Raw genomic sequence first — 25,568 nt, 5'->3', positions numbered from 1 at the left:
TCTAATAGTGCATACACTAGTTGCTCTTTAGATGGGTTTTGAACTGTGGACACCCATACAGGAACAATCATTGATGTGCTGTTTGACTGACCAACCTTTGTAACATTGAGAGCTGTAGCTGCCTTGGTCTCATCTGGAGTGCTTGAAGCTGTGTTCATAGAGCTGAGAAGTCTTTCCTTTGCTTTATAATTCTCATCATGTAGACAAGTTAGATGCCTTCCTTTACAAATATCACGTGTTATGATGGCAACAAACCTTAGCGTTATGTCCCACTTTCAAGCATCCATAGTACAATTTATTGTCCTTAATATATGTGTGCTTCTCCTCCAAAGTCTTATTTGAGAAGTTTGCGCATTTTGACAGCTGGTGTTCTTCATTTTTGCAAAAACTAGCAGGGTCTCTTTAATGTTGTGCTGTCTGCTCTTTCCTTGCTGTTTTGCACCATGATTTGTGTTGTGAAAACTTGTCTGGATCTGTTTGATTTAAGGGTTAGGGTTTGATTTGAGCAGTGAAAATGATTTATCTTTGTGAACAAACAATTATGAGTGGCATTTACATCTCAATACGCTGCCCAGCATGTGGCTCTGTGTTCAGGGTTTATACAGGAATCCCAGAGTTGAATTTACTACTTTTTACTACATTTTTCTACTACCTCTACAATATTATTACTACCAACACAAAATCGAGCCAATTTTGTGCAGATTTCCTCAATTTTGGGAGATCGGTGATCGGTCAATATTTACATGATGCCAATCTCATCCTCTGATCTTTTCTACTTCACCAAAGGTCTAAAAATCAGCCACTGTTCTCTTCTGCTCTGCAGTGAGAGGTTTGACTGATGACCGGCCTACCAGGTCAAGTCTGCAAGCTTGTAGTTATCAATAGTTACCAACTCAGAGACTTCCTTCCTGTATTTAGGAACAATTAAATCAAAAAAATGGCACTGGCTAAAATCAAAATCGGCAGGTCAAACTTTTTATAGATTGATAATCTATGATCTGTGAGAAATCTGCAGTTGGTTCACTGACCCATGTAAGATGACAGCTCATGTAAGACAAAACTTTATCCCCCTTACTTGAAGGTCTAACTGTGATTTTATCTTGATCAAAACCTCATGTTAAAAACAGGAAGCACTATTTTTAGTACTTATCCTAAATCCATAAAACTTAGGATATTTATTTCTTTTAAAGAATACCAGTAAAATGCAATGACTTTGTAATTTCACAAGCCGATGTTTTATTCTCAGAATATTAGTTTGCTACTAATTGTCAGCACTAGAACAACTCAATAACAAGGTTCAAGGGTATCATATTTCACAGGTCATGTCCATGTGCAGCGAAATTCGGTGTTTCGGTGACCAACACACCAACTTTGTCAGATCATCGTTACAATTAGAGCAGCTGTTTAAATTAGCTAATCAACCACCGTTGTGCTCAGTTGATCATTTTATAATCCCAAAATAAACATCAAGCCTGATGTTTATTTTTGTCCTTAACACATTCAGTGTACTGTGTAGGTTATTTCCATCCATCCATCCATCCATCCATTTTCTTCCGCTTATCTGAGGTCGGGTCGAGGGGGTAGGAGCTTAAAAAGCGAGGCCCAGACTTCCCTCTCCCCAGCCACTTATTCCAGCTCCTCTGGGGGAATCCCAAGGCGTTCCCAGGTCAGCAGAGAAACATTGTCCCTCCAGCGTGTCCTGGGTCTTCCCAGGGGTCTCCTCCCAGTGGGACGTGTAGGTTATTTAGTTTTTATAAATTTTAATAAAATATTTTCACAGAAATGTCGCCATGTTGTTCACGCTGCAATGCATTCTGTGTAAATGACTTGTAATGGTCCAACTGCCTGGCTCCTTCAGCCAAAACAGTGATAAGTAACGTAATTAAGCCTCTTCAATTTGAACCAGAGCGCACTGACATAGATCAGAAAGTAGAAATAACAAGAGGTGATGATGATGGGGAAGACCAAACAGAGGAAGAGGACAGAGTTGGCCGTAGGAGCTGCTGTTGCTGCCTTCAGCTTAATAAATAAAACAATGAATGACACATAACTCTGGTCGGACTGTATGATCTGGTAAGTACTTCTGTAGTTCTGTGTCCAATTAGGCAACAACTGCTTAGGGTCCAAACTTTGTTCGGTGTTTGTAGTGGTTTCATAGTACCGGTGTTCTAGCTCCATTAGCATTTCCAGTAGTAATAACTCCATTAGCACTGCTTGTCTTTGACGTTTCTCCCAGGATCTGTAGCGCTGTGTCCAGTTCGGCAACATCTGTGCTGTTTAGAGTCCGGTGTGATGGTAACAGCAACACCAGACTTTATTACCAATGACACCAGACCTCCATGGGTCCGGTCGGATCGGTGGTTTCAGTACCACAGGTGGTATAGCTCCTGTTAGCATCTCAAAGAGTGTCCAGCTCTGCCTACCTAGCACGGCAGCACTGCATTTATTTTTAACTCGTTAAGGTAACGATCACCTGTCAGAGCCTTCGTTAGTTCTGCTGGTATAAATGACTCAAAGTGTAATCTGTACAGGGGACAGATTAGGTCCTTCATTGTGTTCCACTCTGGCTCTCGCACTGCACTCTCCTTTCTTTCATGTGGGAAATTATCCAGATTCACCTAAATTTTTATTATTATTTTTTTAATCATAGCTGATAGTGACACAGTGTTGCATTATCTAGTATTACACCAGTCAAACGCAATATGATAAACATTTACTCAGGAAAAGTTAGCCTTCCAGTGTTTCCTCTGTAGACTCCAGTACAGAATGGACCAAAACATGCCATCAACCCATTGGAGAAAAAATGGCGACCTCCATGGGTGAAAAATACAACAAAAGACGTACATTTTTGAAGTAATTATGAGTTTTGGCGTATCACAAACAGCAATTTTTTAGGTAATAGAAAAATTGCAACATATTTAAGCCAACATGTTCAACTAGTCCTGGATCCTTTTAAAATATGCTGCCTTCATGTTTCTCTTTTTTTATTTCACCGGTGTATTGCCTTTCATCCGCCAATAATTTTTAACCTTCCTTAAACATGTACAAATCAGAAGTCTTCAAGCACTAACTACACAAGTCTATCTGCTTTGCTTTCATAACAAAAGTCAAATATAAGCATGGACAATTTAGGCTCACCTGTCTTTTCTGTCCAATTCTGTGGGCTCTGGCCTGAGCTTGAAGATCATTTTGAGGATTCCAATCTGAGTCAAAGATCACCACTGTGTCAGCTGATGCTAGATTGATACCCAGTCCACCCGCACGTGTAGATAACAAGAAGCAGAAATCCTGAACAAGAAGGATGAAACTCACTTTTAGTCAAGGGATTAAATTTAATTTAATTACATTCAGTGCATCTAACAGAGTACCTCTGAGCCCTCGGCATTAAAATGATCCAAAGCTTGTTTCCGTATTTCTCCTTTGATGGAGCCATCTAATCTCTACAAAAAACGAAAACAAACCCTTAGTTTCCATTTCATCTGGTTCTTTAGACATACACAGATATTTATTTCTGACATAATATCTGGTCAGAATTGTGTGTAAATACCTGAAAGAGGAACTGTCGGCTCCTTAAATATTCAGCCAGAATGTCGAGCATCCGTACCATCTGGGAGAAGATTAGAACTCTGTGACCTCGCTCCTTCAAACGAACCAGCAGTTTGTCCAATAGCACAAGCTTCCCACTACTGCGGACCAGTTGCTTTAAGGAGGAAAAATTTAGTTTTTAGCTCATTAAGAGGTTATTACTGAAAGCTAAAGATATCACAGTTTGAAATACTGTAAAAATACTGTAGTAGTAGACAAAACATTGCAGTAAAAAGGCAACAATATCTGTTTTACACGTGAGATAATAAGTACAGTCCATCTTTCTACTAAATGCCAAGTGTGTTCCTCTTTGGAAACAAACATATTTCACAGAAAACTGTCATAAACCCACAGAGATGAGACACTTCTGGCCAATCACAAATGGAGGCTGTGATGTCTCACGGAGCTGTGAGAACACAAAAACAATATAGGGATGTGCAATATGGAATAAAATTCAAGTTCTGGAATACAGTTTTATGGTATTACAATTTTATGGTATGATTAATCTCTACCAAAGTGATGGAAAGTGAGAAAGTCTGTAGAAAAAAAAGAAACTGCTTATGATCACACAGTCTCATCTGTGAAACATGGTGGAGGTATTGTCATGGATTGGGCATGGCTGCTTCTGGAACAGGTTCAAAAATTTTTACTGATGATGTAACTGATGATGGTAGCAGCAAAATGTATTCCCAAGTGTACAAATACATTTTGTCTCCCAATTTATGGAGATATGCATACAAACTAGTTGGGAGGAATTTTACTATGCTGCAGGACAATAACCCAAAGAACACTGACAATAAAACACATAAATAATGGAGGCTGTTGGCAGATGTCAGGCGTACCACAAACAAAAATATGAAAAAAGAAAAATAAAAGAATTGCATAAAAAAAGTTTAATGCGATAAAACCTATGCAATTAATTTATCAAAATTAATGCCTTAAAGTTGCTGCCTTAAAGAAACGGTATTTCACTACACTTTATTTTCATGTATAAATCTTACCTGTAAAGCTTCCACTTTGCTCAGAGATTCGTTGTCATCAGGAGGCTTGATAAGGTAACAGTGATTGCAACATTTCTTCAATTCCATCATGATGTTCAGGAAGCCAGATGTGCTGCCTTTTGTGCCTTTACTCAGAGCTTTGTAGTTCCTGGTCAAAATCCATCTGATCAAAAGCATATTTAAAAGTTAAAGATTATAACTTGTATACATAATACTAAAAGAGGGAGCAACGTTACAGGCCCTTACTTTAACAAACCAAAAACTGATGATATTACTATTGAATATCAGAAGCATAATGTATTGGTGATCATACTGCTGTTGTTGCTACTTATATTTGGAGAGCACTTTATGTAAAAATTAAAAGGCATAAAAGTTTCCATGTCTAATTGCATGACAAAAGACAAAGGAGTCCCTCATCAGTTTGTTGGCCCTGCACTTTGGAAGAGTTAAAAAAAGTTAAAAAAGACAGTGCTGAGGAGTGATAAACACCCCATGTCAAATATTGTTGCCATGTGTAGTTAACCCTAACCCTATTGTACAAAAGTAATATTTCTCTTGATTTCTGTATAATTTTTAATCCAACTTCCTTTCAGTGAGCATTACTCAGTGATAGGCCTGTCACGATACCAAATTTTGCTGAGCGATTAATTGTCTCAAAAATTATTGCGATAAACGATAATATTGTTTGAAGACCTTTTTACACTGATTTAATGGAAATGACGTAATAATGCATGCGATTTCTTGCCAAAGATAGATACACTTTATTTTCAAAAGAACACTAAACACTGGAACTGATAAACAAAATAAACAAAACAACCAAAAACAAAAATAAAATGGATTCTCAGTCTCAATGAACAAAAAACGCACTTGAAAAAAAAAACTAAACAACATAAAGTAAAAGTGGAAATAAATACTGCATTCAACCAAAAGAGTGCAGATTATGAAGCCTGTATATTATGTTGCCCTTCAGTAATAATTAGATTTAATAGAGAAGATGGGCACATCCACTACCTGATGCAATAATTCACACTACAGATTTTTTGATCCTATTTTTCCCTTTACAACAATCTTAAAACGTTGGTCTTTCTAAGATTGTGTGGTGTGTTACGGTAGATCGTCGTTGCTGCTCCGATCTAAATCAGGAGTTTCCCCGACTGGGCTTGTTAAGGCAGCCTGTTGAATGTGACAGGTAGCCAATCAGAAAGCGCGGATTCTCCTCCACACTTTCTGAGGGGAAATTACGGAGGGGAATCCCAAACAGCTGACACAGCGCAACCCGAAGTCCAGCAGACATTGGAGATGATATGTGGAAACAACATTAATGTTTATTCGATCAGGAAAAATGAATAACAACTGGACAATACTTGGAGTGGGGTCTAGAAAAGCCCACCCCAAAATGTCAAATTTTGTCACAAGTCATAATGCCTCAGATGTTGCTAGTTATGCGGGAGCATGCCATTGGCATGTTGGATGCAGGGATGTCCACCAGAGCAGTAGCTGGACAGCTCAATGTCCATAGGCCGTTTAAGAGTTGGTTTCCAACAGACTGGCACTACTGCAAATCAACCTCATCCTCGTCGGCCACGTCTGACCACTCCAGCACAAGATCGCCACATCTGACTCATTCATCTGCTGGATCGGCTAAGACCTAAGCTGATGAGACTATTGGTCTGCACAACAGACGCCTCATACCTCAAGACTGTCCATAGTCGCCTACGAGAAGCCAACTTGGTCAAAATCAAGCTGACCCCTATCATGTTCAAAGGACTGTCAATCTGCTACAAATGGCCATACCACGATGATATCAATTCCAATATGAAGATCAGTAATTACTGAAAAATATATTTTCAGTTTCTCTATATATTGTGTAACCAAATGTTCATAAAACTCTTATATTTGAGATGAGGTGTTTATATTTTTGTTCAGTGTATGTTGCTGATACAAAAGCTCTTGATTCTCTTCACAGATAGGTGAGTGCTCATAGTTTACAGTAAAAACTGAATTTAAATATCACTTTTCTAAAAGAATATTGATTGCATTGCTCTTACTTATAGTACTGTTTCTGGATAGCACTCATCTCCACTCGGAGAATCTGCTCCACTTTAGCTGGCAGAGATTTTTCGACATCCTTCTTGACACGACGCAGCAGGAAAGGTTCCAGCTCCTTGTGGAGACTAGTGTAGCCCGAATCTCTGCCTTTTCCATGCTCCTCCTCAAACATCTCCCAGGAGTGAAACCTTAAGGAAACAAGTGGAAAATAAGACATCTGAATAATGATGGTTTCTATTGTGAGCTGTAATAAAGCTAAAGCTAGTTTGTCTAGTGCTTCACTGGAGTAAGTTGCAGAAACATCTACAAGCACCTTCAAGAAAACTATGAACCATCTTAAAACCTGATTATGAAACATACTGGCCACTAATCAGAATAAGTCTGAAGCCCATTAAGGCAATTTTCCACTAGAGTGCGTCAAAGCGGTACTGTCCAGGTCCGCCAGATTAATTTTCCATTAGAAGATCAGGCGCAGCTCTGCCCAGCTGTTCTCAGATTTTCTTACCTATTTCAGGGACAGTACTAGCTGCACCGAGCCAGGTACAGCATCGCAGTGATTTGATTGACAGCTGACCACATTTGCTCATTGGCATGTGATTACCTCATGACTTGAATAGGGTTAACCCTAATCTTAACCCTAAACTTTTCCACAACAGTATCTCGGACCTGCCTGGTGTGTTCCTTGGTCGTCATGATACTCTGTGCAATTTAAACACAACCTGAAACGATCACAGAGCAGGTGCATTTATACAGGACTTGATTACACACAGGTGGATCCTATTTATCATCATCAGTCATTTAGGACAACATTGGATCATTCAGAGATCCAAGGTGAACTTCTGGAGTGAGTTTGCTGCACTGAAAGTAAAGAAGCTGAATAATATTGTACACCCCACTTTGCAGTTTATTTGTTAAAGTTTAAAATATCCAATAAATTTCGTTCCACCTCACGGTTGTATCCCATTTGTTGATTCTTCACAAAATAATAAAAATGTTAGAATTTTATGTTTGAAGAATGAAAAGCGGCAAAAGGTTGAAAAGTTCAAGGGGGCCCGAATATCTTTGCTAGGCACTGTACATACTGATCTGAAAGGACTTGATTTTGTAAATTGTTCTCTATGAGTGAATTAATATCCTTTTTTAAAAAAATATGAATTACATTTAAGTAGCTTAGATAACAAAACACAAAATGTCTGTATCCTGGGGATACATTGCCCAGTTGGAGGTACAAAAGAGGAATAGCTACACTTAGATTTTCTTTTATTTTGAGTCATTAAATTTGTAGATATTCACTATTAAAATATTGTTTAAAGCTTTATTTTACCCTAAAATGTGCAGTATTTTAATTATTGTGCATTATATGTGTATTCAGAGTATTTCAAAGCAGAGTTTCTAAGGGTAGAGGCAGACTGACGCTTGTACTGAGTCAGGTTTTGGTTTTGTTGCAGGTTTCTTCCTGTTAAAGGAGAGTTTTACCAATCTACTGTCACTACATGCATGCTCTGTATGAACTTGGTTTGGATGGTCTTGATTGGGCTGAATTTAATTTTTTTGTTAACTAACTTTAGACCTTCATTAATTGCTGCTACATAGTGATTTGTGTTTTTTTTTTTTTATTTTGAAATGAAAAACATACGAAAACAAGGTAGATTCAAAGGCAGATTGGAATTTTCGTATTTAATAATAATATTAACTCTGACATTTGCAGAGTTAATAATCTGCAGTTTCAATTAATTAAATTACTTTATCATCTCCATTCAATTCAATTCAAAAATACTTCAAAGTTTCCCCCAGTGTATTATAAGCCTTGTGGTCTGCCAGCATCGCAGTAATAGCATGTGTCTTTGTTGCATTTTGCTCCGCTGCGCACCAGCAGAGCTGAGTCCTTCCTGAAAGTCAAGTACATAGTTGTTGCATTGCGGAGGGAAAAAAGCCAGGGGCACAAACCAATCACATTGCCAGGCTGCTGCGCACTGGCTGCCTCGCGCACTGTGGCGGCTGAATCTCTGAAGCCTGAAGCGGATTGCAGCACCACCTTTCACTCAAACTGGTCAATTTGGAAGGTGTTCAAAATTGACGTTTTTGTTCCAATAGATAAAAATATTTGAGAGAATATTCAATATTCAATACATGGAAAATTCATTGAACTCTGATTCAGCACAGCATTCTAGGAGATGTAGGCAGCAGAAAGGATTTAGCTGCTCAACCTCTGACGGTGAGCTAAGACAGGTGGGTGGAATCAACCAACGCACTCACTTTTTGATTACCTAGCAACAGCCTGTTGAATAACTTGTGCAGCAGCTTCAAGTTTGGCCACTATGCCTCATAACTGTTTAAAAATAGATAATGACATATAATGAAACTGTGGATAAACAAGGAAAAGTCATGCCACCATTTTGTCAGCATTTCAAATATTTAAGACAAAAAAAAGAAAGAGAAGAGTGAGCAATAATTGTAATTACATAATTGTTGACTAACCAAAACAAAAAACCAAAACAAAAATTGATAGGGAAATCCATAACATCTGTTGCCTCATCAATGAGATCAGACTGACATAGTCCTAACTAGCAAAAACAAAAACATATGCATATGAACGGAGTACACAACATTACCATGAAGAAAAATGTTAAAGCAAGGAAAATAAATACAACCTACTTTTCAGGCATAATGAAGTGGAGCAATGACCAGAGCTCTTTTAGGGAATTCTGAAGAGGTGTTCCTGTGATTAGAAGCCTGTGACTGGATTTGAAGTCAATCATTGTTTTGTATAGAAGAGAGTCGTCGTTTTTCAGCCTGTGTGCCTCATCCACACCAATGAAGGCCCAGTTAACACCACCTAGAAACGACTGGACAAACATTTTATAGGTAGTACATGTGTACATACTGTAGAGATATTTCTGTAAAGCTTAGAAATAAGAAATATACAAGTAGGATTAGAAATGAAGCAGACCTTGTCTTTTAGAAGAATTTCGTACGTTGTGAGGAGGATGTTAAATTTCAATCTCTTGTTGTGGACATGCATCCACTCATGTGTTCGTATCTGTTCGATAAAAAACAGATCGTAACTTTTTCTCGTCGGTAAATAAACGGCTAAAATGTTATACCTACTCTACACCAACCTACCATATTCCTGCTGTTGATGTCTCCAAGGTAGACGACAACATTCATCCGTGGGGCCCATAACAGTATTTCCCTTTGCCAAGATGTAAGTGTAGAAAGAGGCACCACTAGTAGAAATGGTCCATACAGCTGGTGCTCATGAAACAGGCAGTTGAGGAAAGAGATTGTTTGGATGGTCTTTCCTAAGCCCATCTCATCAGCAAGAATACAACTGTTGCCTCTATGATTTAAGAAAAAAAAAAAAAAAAAAATATATATATATATGTATATATATATAAATGTTTATTTAACAGTCAAAAGTATGAGAATTTCTTAGAGAAAATATAAGTTATTTCAATTAGCTCATTTATACATTTTAATAAGCAAAACCAATAAGTTAAGTCATTAGGAACTGATCATTCCTCAAACATCTGAGAAACAGTTGGGTTAATTTCACTCCAATAGGGGTAAAATATACAGTTATGTATTTTTCACTGTATGTGTTTTTAAATACCTCAATAACAACAGCACAGATTATATTTGGCATATTCTGCTTTTTTATATTGGGTTTGGCCAAACAAATATGTAACTTCAAAACAAAGGGATGTTTTTAACATTGATTTATAAACAGTCACCAGAATAAAAATTGTATTCATATAGAAATATATACAGTTAATGTTATTGATTTTATTGGCCTATCGGAGTACCATCAGATCATGTTGTGAACAATCCCTACATGGTTGCTCGTAAATTTTCAAAAGCACCAACGCCAAAGTTGACAACAGCTGGACAAAAGCACACTCTTTTACTCTGTCACCAGCACTCACATGCACTGAGTCAGGAGTATTTGTTTATTTATTTAAGACATATATAAATACAATTTATGAAAGATTAATAGAGAATATTTTCAAGTTTTGTCCTTAGTAATGTTCAGTCAAAAATGCAGAGCTATTCAAAACCTGTTTAAGTACTTCTTTAATACAGTCTACCATATTTTTGGTATTAATGATTACATAGATTGCTCCAGTGCAATTAAAGGAAAGTAGGGATGCACTGATTGCAGTTTTCTGGCTGATCACCGATATTCAAAAAGCCTGACTGATTTTGACCTATTTCGATTTGCTTCTGTACTAAATATAGCAAAAAGGCTGCAAAGTTGGGAACAGTAGGCTGACTATTTCTAAACTCAGCCTTCTATTAGACCCTTGTGGTAGTAGAAAAGATCAGTGGATAAGATCAGTTTCACATGCAAATATCGACCAATCATCCTTCATCCAAAATTAAAGAAAACAGGGCCAATCAATCTGAGCATCCTTAAACATCTGCCTACCACTCACCCCCTCCTCAAATCCATATCCTTGGGGGAAGCACTGATTAATATAAAAGGAAATATTACTTTTAAAAATGCTCAACAAGTAACACCACAATATATGCCCCGGACATCTCCATTGAAGTAATATCTGTTAGTATTTTGATTTTTAGCTTTCATGCTCGAGTAACTGCATCCTCCCAAACCCCCAGGGCTGTTTTCATTGCGTTGCAAACATTGAGCGAAGATTGTTTCGTTTTTTCCTAAAGTACAGATGCTGGTCACAAAATTAGAATATCGTGATTGATTGATTGATTGATTTATGTCAGTAACTCCGTTCAAAAAGTGAAACTTGTATACTATATTAATACATTACACACATTGATATATTTCAAATGATGATTATAACTGACAACTGCTGAAAACTCCAAATTCAGTGTTTCAAAAACAATTTGACTATTGAAGACCCGTACAAAAAAACTAAACCAAAGGAGGAGGGTTACTTTTGTCCTCAAGGGTAGTTGAAAAGCAATGAGTGATAATTGTAATTTGCTGAGATAACAAAAATACATTCACAAATATATTATTTGTGAAGGAATTTGCACGTCTTTGTCACCAAGCAACTGACTATTGAGCAGAGCTAACCCTAACTGTGCTCAAACTCAAAGATAGTAATGGATTGTCGCTATTGTAAGAAAACAAACTATGAAGATTGTTTGCACTTTTACAAAGTAAACTTGCCAGCTCTTTAAAATCTTAAATTTAAATGTTAAACAATTTCTTTTGATTTATCAATGCTAAAACCATTAAATCAAATTTAACAGCATTGATATTCTCAATAAATGTTATAGTTCTAGATAAGTCTGTGTTAAAATGTTAGTATTTATGGGAATCCTGAATGTCTGGGGGACCAAAAGCAGCTGCTTAGTTCAATTATGTCTTGGGTCAACTCTAAATGCAACCAGCATTACAGTGTTTGAATATCCACTGCCTGATTACTTGCTTGGGATTTAAAAGATGTGAAAAACATATTTTTATTTTAATAGCATTTTTTTGTCTTTAAGACTGGAGTTGTGTGCTTAAACACTGTCAGCAATGTCTTCCAGTAACATAAGTAACCAGAGATATTATTACATTTTCTGTCAACATAACGTTTTTTAATGCAAAAAACATGATGGCCCACTCGTGGTCCACCTCGGCGCCCCGAGCACCAGGCTTAGCGAGTTTTTCCGGGGGAAATCCCGAATTGGCTTGTGATTTACATCACTGCAAGCTTCAATTCAAACAGCATTTCTCCTACAACTGGACTGTTAGATATACTTCTACCAGAGAGCTGCTCTTTCTGGATGAGTAATTGTGAATTTAATCACAAACAGCGTGAAGTTTTGGAGTGGAATGTCTGTGATTTAGCAGCCTTGCAAGCAGCTTGTCTCTCTGCAGCATAAAGAAGAGAGAAACAGTGCAGCTGATGCAGTGCAAAACTGTTGGAGATACAGTTTCGCAACGGCCAGTCAGAAACATCAGAACTTTAGTTTGGCGATGTGCATTTTATTTTTCACATGATTTTTTTTAAATACAGTTCATGTGTGATTAAATATTTTACATCTTTTGACAACATTAATTAAATCCAAAAAGTAACATATTTTTAAAAAATAAGGTGCCAGAATACAAATATATATTCATATGTGTAGCAAAATAATCAGCTGATCTGAATTTTTGTATTGTGTTTTGTCTTAAGTTTGAGTCAGCAATGAATTTCTGTAAGACAAAATTAAATATCTGAGTTTATTTGAGTCCATAAGAATCCCAACCTTGAGGTTCTTCATTTCTGAGTGTTACTAGAACATCAGCAAAGCGTTTTCAATTGCTGTTGTACCCTTACAGACTGTCCACACTCCCACAGGCAAGCCCATGTTAGTGAAGAACAGAGTGTAATGGTGACGCTCACTACTGGGGTAGAACTGAACCCCACAGTAACTGGTTAGAGTGAGACTTGCTATTGGAGGAGCGCCTTTATTGAGGATACTTCACATGGAGAAATTGTGAAACGTTACCTCGGGCTTCACTAATAAATTCTGCAGTACCTGGCAGCAGTTTTTGCACCATGTGACTCAGTGTAAAGTTGACCTAAATGCTCAGTCTGTCTCTCAATATGTCCTTTGTATCAATGTAGACAGATAGTACCACAAATATATACTCTAACAAAAAAATAGGTATTGATGTGGTGATGAAAAACCTTGGGGCTGGGGAAGGGAATTCTGAATGTTTTTTGCCCAGGTGCCTGAAAAGGCTAGTGCTACCCCTGAACATCAGACAATGTCAGTCTTTTTTCTTTTTTAAAAAATATAACCAATAGGGAAAAAAAAGGATGATATCAATAACCAATATTTGTTTCCATTTTTTTGTTTGTGTGTTTCAGGAGGCAGTTGGTCATGTGCTATTTGTTTGGTCATGTGACTGATGCAGTGTAATACTGCCTAGTGTTTAATTGAAGCATAGTAACTAGCTTTTTGCTGTAATTTGCTGTTCTCTAAATTCCTGTCTTTACGTCAGATGTATTTAATCTGTTTCATGTTAAACTAAAAAGGACTTGCTTTGATGTATGGCTGTGTATTCAAAGGGTGTATTGTATTTTGCTAAGTTCGTTTCAGATATCGCTCTATAGATAAAGCTGTGTAAAAGGAGTATCAATTTGAAAATTACGTTTTTATTTACATATTGTGTATGATACTTTGAAAAAAATTATACTCTTAAAATAATCGTTGAAAGATACTTTAACTGAATTTCAGTAAACAAATTCATCTTATAAATGCTGACATTTTGATGATTCGTCTGTGGTGATGAGCTCCAAGTCAGTGAGGTTGGAGTTCATTGTGTTCCATAGTCATATTCTCTAGCTCCCTCCACAAATTGTCTATCAGATACAAGCTGGAATTCTTTCTTAGGAAAATGGCAGTATTGCTTCCATTCAGAAGAAATATGTTGGAAAATTAATGCATTTCCTTAAGACTAAGTCTGTTATGGATATGAATAATTTTGTGCTCAACTTTTTATATTTTACTATTGATTGAACATTAATCTTTTTTGTTTCTGCAGAACGTTCCATGTTGTATAGTTTTGGTCTAAGGTTTTTGCTTAGGAAAAGCTTTTGAGCTTTTGTATCAGGGTCATTTCAAATTCACTGATTTGTTACCACAACTGTTACAGTGTGTTCAAAGAGAATAAAGGAGAAGAGCGGCTATGAGAAGATGATGATGCTGGAAAAGCTTTGTGAAGGTAGATGTTGTCACTGTCATGTTCCTACCAGTATGGCTTAACTTCAAATCTAAATTATTTAAAACAAAGCCTTACTTTCTCCTGCTGTCTATTACAGTGAGATATTCAGATTCTAGCTGGCAAAATGTTTTTCACTTCAAGCTAGAGTTGAGCAATGTGTGCCAGCCATAGCAATCCTTATCACTAATAGATGAAGGAATTCCATAGAATGAGAAGATTTCCCATTTAAGATACAGAATAAATCATTAAATGACAAAGACTGTAGAGTCATACTTGCTCCAGGAGTGGGCCATCCAGTTTAAACCATCCAGCTGGTAGTCCCTGAGCTCCAGTCCATCACCTCCAATGTAAGCCGGCTGCTTCTTCATTGGTACAAACCTGGGTCTCTGTTTCATCAACTAATAAAACAAAATCCTCATTTGAATTTCTTTAAGTGGAATACTGATATCCAAAAACATCTTCTAAAAACCAATACTAAATACATTTCAATAGAATTGACATAATGCAACAAACCAGGTTTAAATGATATGCACAGTAAATCTGTTTTTATTGATAATGTGTGACAGAAAAAAATTGTTTTACAGAACATACATTTTATTCTGAAACTTTTCCTAACACTGTTGGAAAAAATAGGGACTAAATTTACCTTCAAATCTCTAGAGGGAATGGTCTTTGACTGATTTCTGCCCATGTAGTCATCAATGCATTTCTGGAACTTTTTGGCAATCAGAGCACCATCTTCCCAGCTACACTCTGAATATGGTAAACCTTGCCACTTGCAGAGGTAGTCAGGGTAACCAGCAGCTGACTTCTGATTTGAATGTCCTGCATAACACATTTCAATAATTTATTGGATCACACAAACTCAGGGTTAGCAAACACATTCAGAGTAATCATATAACAATACCTATGATACGTTCAACAAGCCGATACTGAGAATGCAGGTCATCCATCAGTTCCTCCTGACAATTAAAATATTCTCTATCTTCTGGTGATGCTGCCTTTAACCTAAAGAAACAGATGCAATTAAAATGAGTCTGAGCACTTATATCACTATAAATATTTTAAAAGTCTGAAGTAAAAAAATTTATTCTTAAACCTGTCATGAACAATTAAGTTATTATAGCATCTTTCTAGACATTCAAGGACACCACAGGAAAAACGCTATTAAAAACAGGAAGAACAAATGACAAGCAAATGACATAAAAAATATGATTTATTCTTAGCTCTATGAAAACCAATTTACTGACAATAAGTTTATCATATGTATGTGTAGAGACTAATTTAATATAAAGAATGGACACCTTAACAGAGGAGTAGTGCAGTAAGTTCACTTGAAGTAATTACTACAGTAAACTTTAACTTTACTAACTTGTATTCTGGGAATAGGATGTCTGTCAGGTACTGATTTGCTATTAAGTTCTCGATAATCTACACGTCTGAGCTCGCCTGACTTTTTCTTAACACAGACTATCGGCAAAGAATAGAGTGACTTTGATTTTGTAACCCAGCCTCTGTTTATGAAGTCCTGCAGGTAGGTTTTTACTTCCTGATGAAGTGGTTTAGGCACACTAATGTAGGTATTTTGAACTGGTGTCTGGTCTTTGAGAGTAATGTGCATGCCAAGACTATGAATATAACCAACATCATTTTCATCTTTGGCAAAAGCTTTACACTTCTCCCTGAGCATTGTTTTCACTGCAGAAAGCTAAACATACAACCTGAAAAATAATTTAAATCAACGAGCAAGTGTGTAAGATGGTGGTTCTGTTCTCGTTGTTGAACCACCGCTACGCGCTACTGGTAGTGAGATTTCACAGACGTAGCAACAATTCTGCTCCACCTGCAGTGAACTCTCACACAGAACCTCTGCTTAAAGCTGCGGCACATAACTTTAAAAAAGAAAAGATTTTAGATATGTATTAAAACTTTCGGTGTCCTAACACAAGACGGATAATCTCTGAAAAAATAATCGATCGATCTCTGCCTCCTCCCTGTGTTCTGCAGAATTACTCAGCTCAGTCAGAAACAACCAATCAGAACCAGCATTAATCAGCTAGCCATGCTATCAGGAAGGATTGTTTATCTTGATGGAGCTTGCGTTTGACTTTGAATGATGTTTCCTTTTTTATTTGACATTATTTGATTTAGGCAGTGCTGTGAGATTTACTTGACTCGTGTAATTTAGAGTACTGACAATCTTGTTAATTTTACTGATTGCAGGTTTTTCAGTTGTCCTTTTGACTGAATAACTGCTGTATTGTGCTTGCAAATATTTTACCACCTTAATGTGGCCCAGAATGAGCCGTGGTTTTAAAGTTACATTATGACCTATGGTGTTGGTGACAGACACTGGGACCATGGCTGAGTTGCCCCTTTTCACTTTAAATAGTAACTCTTGCATATGAAGTCCTTCTGGATTGCTGGTGTTCAGAGTAGGACAAAACAACATTATGGTGTCCTCGTCAGCCTGGATGTGAGTTTGACAGCGAATAGTTAGTTTCATCAGAGCCTAGGGTAACTTTACTCCGTCCTGTTTTTACTTGAATCTCCTTTTGAGGGCTCTGAGATGTCTGTATTAACTGGATAACAGTCTTTGCAGATCCAACATCAATGTCAAAAGCACTGCTCACTATGTTAGCAATATCATTGCTTTTATTGCCCTGTTGCTTCAATTGCTCTATGATGACTGCCTCTATTTGTCTGATAATAGGGTCCTGAGCCACATTTGGGTCACTAGAGACAAGCACAGGCACTAATAGGCTAGAGCTAGACCTTTTAACCCCAGTAAGTTTAAACTCTATGGAAATCCACCATATAAATGGTACTTCTGTTTGATTAGCAGCAAGCCCATTTAATGGTTCTGATCCTAAGAGCTCATCTATACCCCTAATAGTGGTGTGCGGTAAGTGCTCCGCCCTCCAATTGTCATTTATCACTGTAGCCTGCGCACCTGTGTCCCACAGCGCTACAACTAGTAGATTGTCAAAAGTGCAGCTCACCATTTTACACCTACCAATTAGATTTACTAATTTGATTTATGGAGTGCCTCACAAATTAATCCGTAAACTTCAACTGGTTCAAAACTCTGCTGCTCACATCATTACCAAAACGGCCTCATTTCACCACATCACTCCAATTTTACAACTTCATTGGCTTCCTGTTTCTTTCAGAATTCAATTTAAAATCCTGTTCTTTACATTCAATGCATTTCACAACCTTGCCCCTCCTTATCTGTCTGATCTTCTGCACATCACCACCCATTCCTCTTCCATCCACCTCAGTGTGCCTCTTGTCCGTCTCAGCACCAAGGAGAAAAGAACCTTCTCTTGCTCTGCTCCCCAACTCTGGAACGCTCTTCCTCCTGACATCTGTAATACTGACTCTCTTCTGACCTTCAAATACAACTCAAAAATCATCTCACTTTAACTGTGTAGTTATTTTGTAGTTTTGTGTCTTGCAGCCATTTCTTTACTGTTTTATTTGTGTTTGTAATGTAAAGTGTCCTTGGGTGTTTTGAAAGGCACTGTCAAATAAAATGGATTAATATTATTATTAAGAACAGTACATAGAACTTTATGGAATGGGTTTCCATTCCATAATGGAAACCCATGGTGGAGCAGATGCATCCAAGCCATACATTATCAAGTGCAAAGTGTCAGATGCAGTGCCGTAAAGCATGCCCAAATAAAGAGCCCAGATAAAGACCACTTACCATTTTTTTTTCTCTTGTTCCTTTTTTTTGAAGTTTTCCAGTTTCTTCATACCCCTGACATTCTGCAACTTTAGTGTTTCCTCAGTCTCCCAGGTGTTATGGATGTGAGCCCAGTTTTTCCACTTAATGAAATATTGAACCTCGCCAGTCTCTTTATTTGAATCAAAGTCAAAATTGGGGTCCCCATCTGCTTCTACAGCATATACGGTGGTTGAACTTCCTGTTGCTGAAAATCAAAAATTTAAACATCACATTAGGGAAAATATCTAAGCTTAATCATCCTCTCTTGGATTTTTATTTCATTTCAAAGATGAAAAGTATAAAACTGCACAGGACTCCTCAAAGCAAACCTGCAGTCTGGACCAAACTCCTCCATTTTCCCAACTTACCTTCAATATTTATATTCATTTGTTAAACTTAACAGAGACAGAATATACTTTATTGATTAGGTAAAGACGTGTTCTTACCTCTTTTTCGTCCTAACCTGCAGTCCATTACTCTTTCAATTGTTTCAAACTCTTCCTCCTCAGGCATTGGAACATCTTCACCCAAAACCTCCACCAAATCATCAGAATCTGTATTTATGTCTTCATCTTCCTTATAACTTATGTTGACGGTGGCCTGTCTTCTTGGCCCTCCACATGCTATCTTTGCGTAGTTATTTTCATCCTCAGAAGATGAACACTTTTGGGATTTCTTTCTCTGAGTGATACTTTTTCCATTTCGAGAATTCATCCTAAAATCAGAGAGCAGTAGAAAAGTGGTAAAGGTTTCTTCAAAGTTGATGTCATCAAGTATGATGATCAGTTTTATTTCAACTACCTCATAAACTGAATTATGCAATTACAGCTCCATATTGGAGCTTTCAATTACAACTAGACTACCTATAACAAAACCACTCCAAAGTAATTTAAACATTTTTTTATTCTCAAACATAAGCACAACCTACAAATTCCTAAACAACACTGAACACTTTCAACTGATTTTATTGTTTTATAACATAGCTATCCCACATATTTAAGTTCTAGATACTTATTAGAACATTACATTTATTAGAAGAAATTATGGCTGGATGGATAGATTCTCTTTAAAACAGAAGTCCATACCAAACTGAGATTTTTGTGTACCATTAAACCCCTAGTAGTACCATGCCTAATGACAATATATTGCACATTTATTATCGGAATGCCACTGTACAAAACATTCAGTCACTACTTTGCAACCTATAGCTAGCTCCCATCAGACTAGCTCCACAACTTGGTGCAGGTGAAAGCACAAAGAACTGAACAATTCCATTAACTCAATGAAACTTAGAAATGTAGGTGTTATCGATTTAGTGCTGTGCTCCACAGCAAATGAAAATAAATCAGAAAAACCGGTTGAAGTACAACTCAAAACCACTTCTTTCTCACCCTCTGTGTCAACCTCATTGCCATAGCAACTGACAACAATGCCACTTTGTTTTAGGATTCAACACCAAAACTTTCCCACACAAAAAACAGAACATTCAGTCTATTGCAGGCTTAATGTTTATTTTGCGATTAAGTGATTAGCTACCGCTGTTATTAGCTAATCTGACACAGCAGTTTGTGGGTTATGTTTCTTTTCTGCATTCTTTACACATACAAGCTGTAGCCCACAAAACGCACATTCATTAAAAAACATTCATTATAAATGGAGTCCACACTCTGCTCCTTCTGCACAAAAATATCCATCACTTTCTGGTAAAAGTCCCCTTTATTTTGTTTTAAAAGTCTCTCCGTCTCAATGAAGATTACTGGCAGGGAAGAAGGTCTTCCTTGATCGATCCTGTTCCAGCTGTATGTTTTGAGTCTTTTCAGTGCTGAGAATGACCGCTCCACTGACACAGTGAGAACTGCTGGAGCAACTTTGTCACCTCAGGAACAGTTGCAATATCATTCTTCTTGGCCAAAAGGTTGAGAAGCTGTCAGGAGATTTACATTCATCCCTCACTGTTTTGTTTTTTTTTTGCTATACAGTCCAATGTGATCAAACTTAAGTCTGACAAAGTCAAAGAACTTAGCATACTTTGACAGGCTCTGCAGTTTTGTGTCATCAAAATGTTGCGACATTTCACTGAATTTTGCACAATCCACCAAAGCAAGTTCTTTGAAATGGTCAAACCTAGTTTTCACTTGATTGCTGATGTCGTCAAAAATGTTACACAACACACGTCTTCGTTCCTTTCTGGCCGACTGTCAAACCTCATTTCTGCTCAAATCGGAAGTAGAAACTGTCAAACTAGAGTGTCATGCACTAAATAAACTGTTGATCCATGCTAGACGGTATTCAATGACATCAATGACTGCTTCAATTAAATCACTCTGTATTCTGTTCGACAAGCCAGAGAATACAGTGGATGTCTTCAAATGTCTTGCTAGCCTGTCATCTTTCTCAGCAAAGACATGTAGGAGTTCAACATAGTTGCCAGAGCTCATTAGCAGAGCCCATGCTCTCATCATTTCCACGAAACGCTAGCTGCTGTTTGGCGAGGAAGCAAGTCGCATTGATGAGATCTTTTAAAATCTCTCGGATCTTCTTTACCTAAGGATACTGACATGAAGTCCCCACTGTTCATCTAAGGACAAATCTATCGTCGATATCCCAAACGTTTTTACTGCGATCTGGCTTTGAATAAGAGCGGTCGACCGCTCATGTTTGGCGAGGCTTCTTTGCAAATTCTTCAAGTCACAAAATCCCATCTGAGTCCACACAGTGCCACAACTTCAACCCAAAATGGTTGACTTCGAATAGTGTAGCGCATGGGTGTAAGAGAGTTTTCTGTAGGTCTTGGGGAGTTGTATAAGTATACCGAATTTCATGCTTCTATGACAAAGTAAGGTCAGTGCCCAGGGTATTTTTAAAGCTACCAGAGGGCGCTGTTGAGACATTTTTGTTGCACTTTTAGTGATCTTAAAATACATACATTTTATGCATATATATATATATATATATATATATATATATATATATATATACACACAGTATATATATATATATACAGTGAACCCACGTTTTTCGCTGGGGTTGCGTTCCGAAAAGAGCCAGTGATAGGCAAACTCCATGAAGTAGTTACCTTTATTTTTTGCAATTATTATACAGCATAATTACGGTAATACTCTACATTGAAACCAAAGAACAAAACCTGTTTTCAGGCATCATTTTCTTAACAAATAGAACGCTTTCTTACTAATAACTAGAGTAAAATAATAATTTTAATCATCAATACAAAGTAAAGTAGGACAAATTATGACTCGCATATTTCACAGTGCCTCTAACTGTGATGCTGACTCCGCTCTGTAGTATCTTTTTTCTTCTGAAGTCTGTGGTGCAGGTGTGTTTTTTCAGAGAGAACATAGTAATCGGTAGTTGTTGTCGCTCTTTTTAATTTTGGGCAAAAACATTTGCCAAAATTTGCCAAGCTGTATTATGTATATTTAAATACCATAATGTTATTGGCACACAGGTAGAGAAGAAACGTGGAGACTGTTTAGCCAATCAAGATGCAGAACACAATGCACTGTGAAAAATAACTGCACAAAAAAAATCCACAAAGCAGTGAGGCCGTGAAAGGTGAACCGCGTTATAGCGAGGGACCAAAAGTTTGGACACAACTGTGTGTCCAAACTTTTGGTCTGTACTGTATATATATATATAGCGAGAGAGAGAGAGAGATCTATATATCTAAATAGATATACAGTACAGACTAAAAGTTTGGACACACCTTCTAATTCAATGGGTTTTCTTTATTTTCATGACTATTTATAAGGCAAGAAATCCCACTTATTAACCTGGCAGGGCACACCTATGAAGTGAAAACCATTTCAGGTGACTACCTCTTGAAGCTCATCAAGAAAATGCAGAGTGTGTGCAAAGCAGTAATCACAGCAAAAATGTTGCTACTTTGAAGAAACTAGAATATAAGGGGTATTTTCAGTTGTTTTACACTTTTTTGTTTAATGCATATTTCCACATGTGTTATTCATAGTTTTGATGCCTTCAGTGTGAATCTACTGTATATGTATATAACCTGCCGTCACATAACCCAATTTCTTTTTGATTGTTTAAAACTTTTTATAGGACTGCATTATTTTCCTTCTGCCTGAAGTTCTTCTATCCTCCCCATGTGAAATTTTGTATATAACTGTATAAATTATAAAATGTACTTCTTTATTAAAGTGTTTTATTTAAAAAACACTTATTTTGTCATCTAATATGATTTAAAATAGAAAGTTTTACTTGAACATTTTAATTAATGAATTAGTTTTATAATAACTCTTTTATAGATCCAAATACTCACTTCACATTTAAAAAAAAGGGATTATCTTCTACAGAAATGAAATCATCCCAGTTCTTCAGTCAAAACAGCTACATATTTTCCTCAGTCATTTCAAACTTCTTTAATTTAATTTCTTATTTTCTATCTGTAATTATCTGGATATTTTTTGAAATATACAATTTGTAGGATGTAGATGTGAAGGTAAGCTGATTGCTGGTACAGACAATAAGGTTTAGCACTCCTATGCTAGCATGCAAAGGATATCTGAAAGAACTTAATAGAAAGTGTCACTCCAGTGTTTTTGTTTTCCTTTTACATGCATAACGTTATAGAACACTGTAGACATGCCTAGATTGATCTGTGTATTGCATAGCACATATGGTCTGTAGCCTATAAGTATCCTACGATATGTTAGTCTCATTTTCCTCTAAGATTTATGACGATAAATGTGCCTGCCACGTCTCCAAATGCCTTCATAAAGTATGTAGTGTTGTAATCGTTTCATTATTCTTACTACAAAAGGCTATATAAACTAGGGTCATTGAAAGAAAACATCCACATGTATACATGAACATCTAAAAATATTTTGCCAAGTTTCTGATGAACTATGGATTTTTTTAACCAATTTATTTGCGTGGTATAAAATGGCAGTCAACATTTTGTTTTACTAAAAAAATCTAATGCATGGACATAAAGAGGCATGAATCTCAGAATATTTTTGTTAACTTTTTTGATGGAATATGGATTTATTTTTAATTAATTTATTAGATTGTGAAAGTATGGCATAAAATGATGGTTAACTTTTTTTTTTAAATGCACTGAACCTATTAGTTTCATTCAAAAATTAATAAAATCTATTAATGACTAATAAATAACCTAAATTAATTAACTCCTAAAATAAAATAAATATTTGAAAAAAAAGCTTGCTCTGTCAAAGTTTGACTTATTTATTTCAAGGTTTATTTATTTCAAGATGTATCTCATAACCATTTTATTTTGTGACACTTTTTTAGTAAAGCCATTTTACATATTTCAGGGGGTTTTGTTTTTTTAACTTTTTATCTGGGGCTCACTCCGGTGCCTTCAGTTCCTCCTCCCCTGTTGTTTCCTTGGTAACAGCTAAACACAGGCTGTTACTAAGTTAAAAGCTTCAGTTTTTCGCCACTCGGGCTGAACCCAACATACAATACGATAGCGACAACAGTAAAAAAGGTTTAACAATTTTAATCTTTCTTGTGAATGTGAAGGTGCACATGCTAACCTTCATGTGCACATCTGCGTGTACGAGCTCGAAATTTCACATGAATTACGCTCTTCACACAGCTGGATGAGGATAAGCAACTGTCACCTCACCACGCAAGCTCTATAAAAATGAATGGAGAGAGAGCAGCGCTGTCTCCTGTTACTGTGTTGACCTGCATCCATTTCGTGCTACGCTCGTGGTCTCCTGTCAAATAGCGTATAATACATATCGGGGCAACACAATACGGCAACACATCCGATTCAGGCGTCCTTCCTGAGGGTGGGGCAAGGTGGGTTGGAATTCAACCAATGGGCTGTTTCCGTTCTGACAGTCCACAATCACTGAGGTATTTAAACAAAATACAAAAGGCCAGTGCAAAATGGTGCAACCTAAGACAGTTTGCTTAATCACAAAAGAGATGACGAATCTAATTGAAAAGCCAGCATTTCGAAAAATACTGCAAACATTTGTGTACTACAGTACGCAGTAGTAAGTTGATACTTTTTTCCAACAAAAGTCCTAACTGGCAGTATAGCCTGTTTCTGCCCAATGATAAAAATATGTTGAAGGGAAAGTTAATTTCCAGAGACTTCATAATCCATAAATATTTATCGTTTATGTATTTTATATATTTAAAATGTTTTCCAGTTCCACTGTTAAATGTTCTTTAGAAATGTGTTTTATATATATATATATATATATATATATATATATATATATATCAGCTTGTATTCAAGTGTGATGTACTGGAGTTATCAAATAAATAAATTATCAAATAAATTTGTAATTCAGTACATTTATGTCTGTTTTAAAAAAAGGTTTTAAATCAATTGACTACTGTATTGGCTCGGTATTGGCCGATACTAAACCTTAGATATGTATCGTATCATAAGTGAAAAAGGTGGGTCGGTGCATCTCTACGCAGATGATCACTCTCTCTGAGCCAGGTTCTGTTGGCAATTTCTTTCTGTTAAAGAGGAGGCTGAAATGTTTTGGAAGATGCATAAACAAAGCCATGTTTGTCCTTGTAAGAATGTTTTAATAAAACCTAACCTAAAGTGCCAGTTCTTTTAGTGGCCTGTACTTGTAAACCTCTTTTTGGTTGGCAGCAACAATTCATCATCAACAATACACTTACTTGGTTGGAAGTTTTCTGCTTTTAAATTTGAGACTGGGCTCATAGTCTGATGCAGTTTCATTACTGTTATCCTCTGTCGATGAATCTGACCCAGTATCACTCCCAGAGACTGAGCCTGATCCAGAGTCAGAGGAGTCTGAATTCCCTCGCTTTCTGGATCCACTTGAGGTGTCAGATTCATCACTACTTGAAGAGTCCTGAAAAACAAAACAAAACACAAATGTAAACATTTGAAAGGTACCAAGCCCTCCTGCAATTTTACCCAAAACTGTGCTTTGATCAGATGAGATCAATATTAGGCTATTGAGCAACTAAGATTCCTGGTCAGTCTGCTATTAATATGTAGTAACACAACTAACAGAATTTGTGCTACTTCCATAGGCCATGGGAAACTTTGACTGCATGTCATTATAAATTCTTTGAAATACTACAACATATTGGGCTGTGGCATAAAACTGATAATGACTGGTCACTAGGTCCTTTAGCTTTACCTTTGAATTCTCAGAACACAAAGGGTTTATACAATTAGAAATACATTCTGCAAATAAGCTTTTTTGGAACAAAAACCATCATGTGGACAGCTATAGAGCTTAAGCAACACCACCAAAAAAAGCTCTCCTAACTGCAAAAGGATTATTTTTTGATGCCATCACGTCAGTCATTTCACTTCTCGAATATTAGGACTGAGGCTGTAATGATTCATAAAATGTTTCAAGTACCTCAATTATTAAAATTCCTCAAGGCAAATTATCTACCTCGAGGTTTTGTGAAATTATGTTTTACTATTTAGTGCACTGTGTTTCATCCAGATCACTATTTTTGATGCACAAAACTCTGACTTCTGTCTATATGT

At 36.8% G+C, this 25,568-nt stretch overlaps 1 protein-coding gene across 3 annotated transcripts in view; it reads right to left on the bottom strand.

Moving 5' to 3' along the window:
• Window positions 1–25,568, bottom strand: part of chd1 (chromodomain helicase DNA binding protein 1) — an 82,697-nt gene that overhangs the window by 34,817 nt on the left and 22,312 nt on the right. For all 3 annotated transcript variants that reach the window (XM_032570416.1, XM_032570415.1, XM_032570414.1), the window contains exons 5-18: window positions 24,716–24,912; window positions 18,502–18,770; window positions 18,035–18,260; window positions 15,227–15,327; window positions 14,966–15,144; window positions 14,593–14,717; window positions 9,759–9,975; window positions 9,586–9,675; window positions 9,291–9,481; window positions 6,635–6,823; window positions 4,587–4,749; window positions 3,548–3,700; window positions 3,369–3,440; window positions 3,139–3,288 (exon numbers count right to left, since the gene is read on the bottom strand). In XM_032570416.1, coding sequence (XP_032426307.1) covers window positions 3,139–3,288; window positions 3,369–3,440; window positions 3,548–3,700; window positions 4,587–4,749; window positions 6,635–6,823; window positions 9,291–9,481; window positions 9,586–9,675; window positions 9,759–9,975; window positions 14,593–14,717; window positions 14,966–15,144; window positions 15,227–15,327; window positions 18,035–18,260; window positions 18,502–18,770; window positions 24,716–24,912 — 2,322 coding nt within the window. The remainder of the gene's footprint in view (window positions 1–3,138; window positions 3,289–3,368; window positions 3,441–3,547; window positions 3,701–4,586; window positions 4,750–6,634; window positions 6,824–9,290; window positions 9,482–9,585; window positions 9,676–9,758; window positions 9,976–14,592; window positions 14,718–14,965; window positions 15,145–15,226; window positions 15,328–18,034; window positions 18,261–18,501; window positions 18,771–24,715; window positions 24,913–25,568) is intronic.

This window comes from Xiphophorus hellerii, chromosome 8 (assembly GCF_003331165.1).
Source record: "Xiphophorus hellerii strain 12219 chromosome 8, Xiphophorus_hellerii-4.1, whole genome shotgun sequence".
Lineage (NCBI taxonomy): Eukaryota > Metazoa > Chordata > Actinopteri > Cyprinodontiformes > Poeciliidae > Xiphophorus > Xiphophorus hellerii.
Note: the sequence above shows the minus strand (reverse complement) of the source record. Positions and strands in the feature narration are given on the sequence as shown.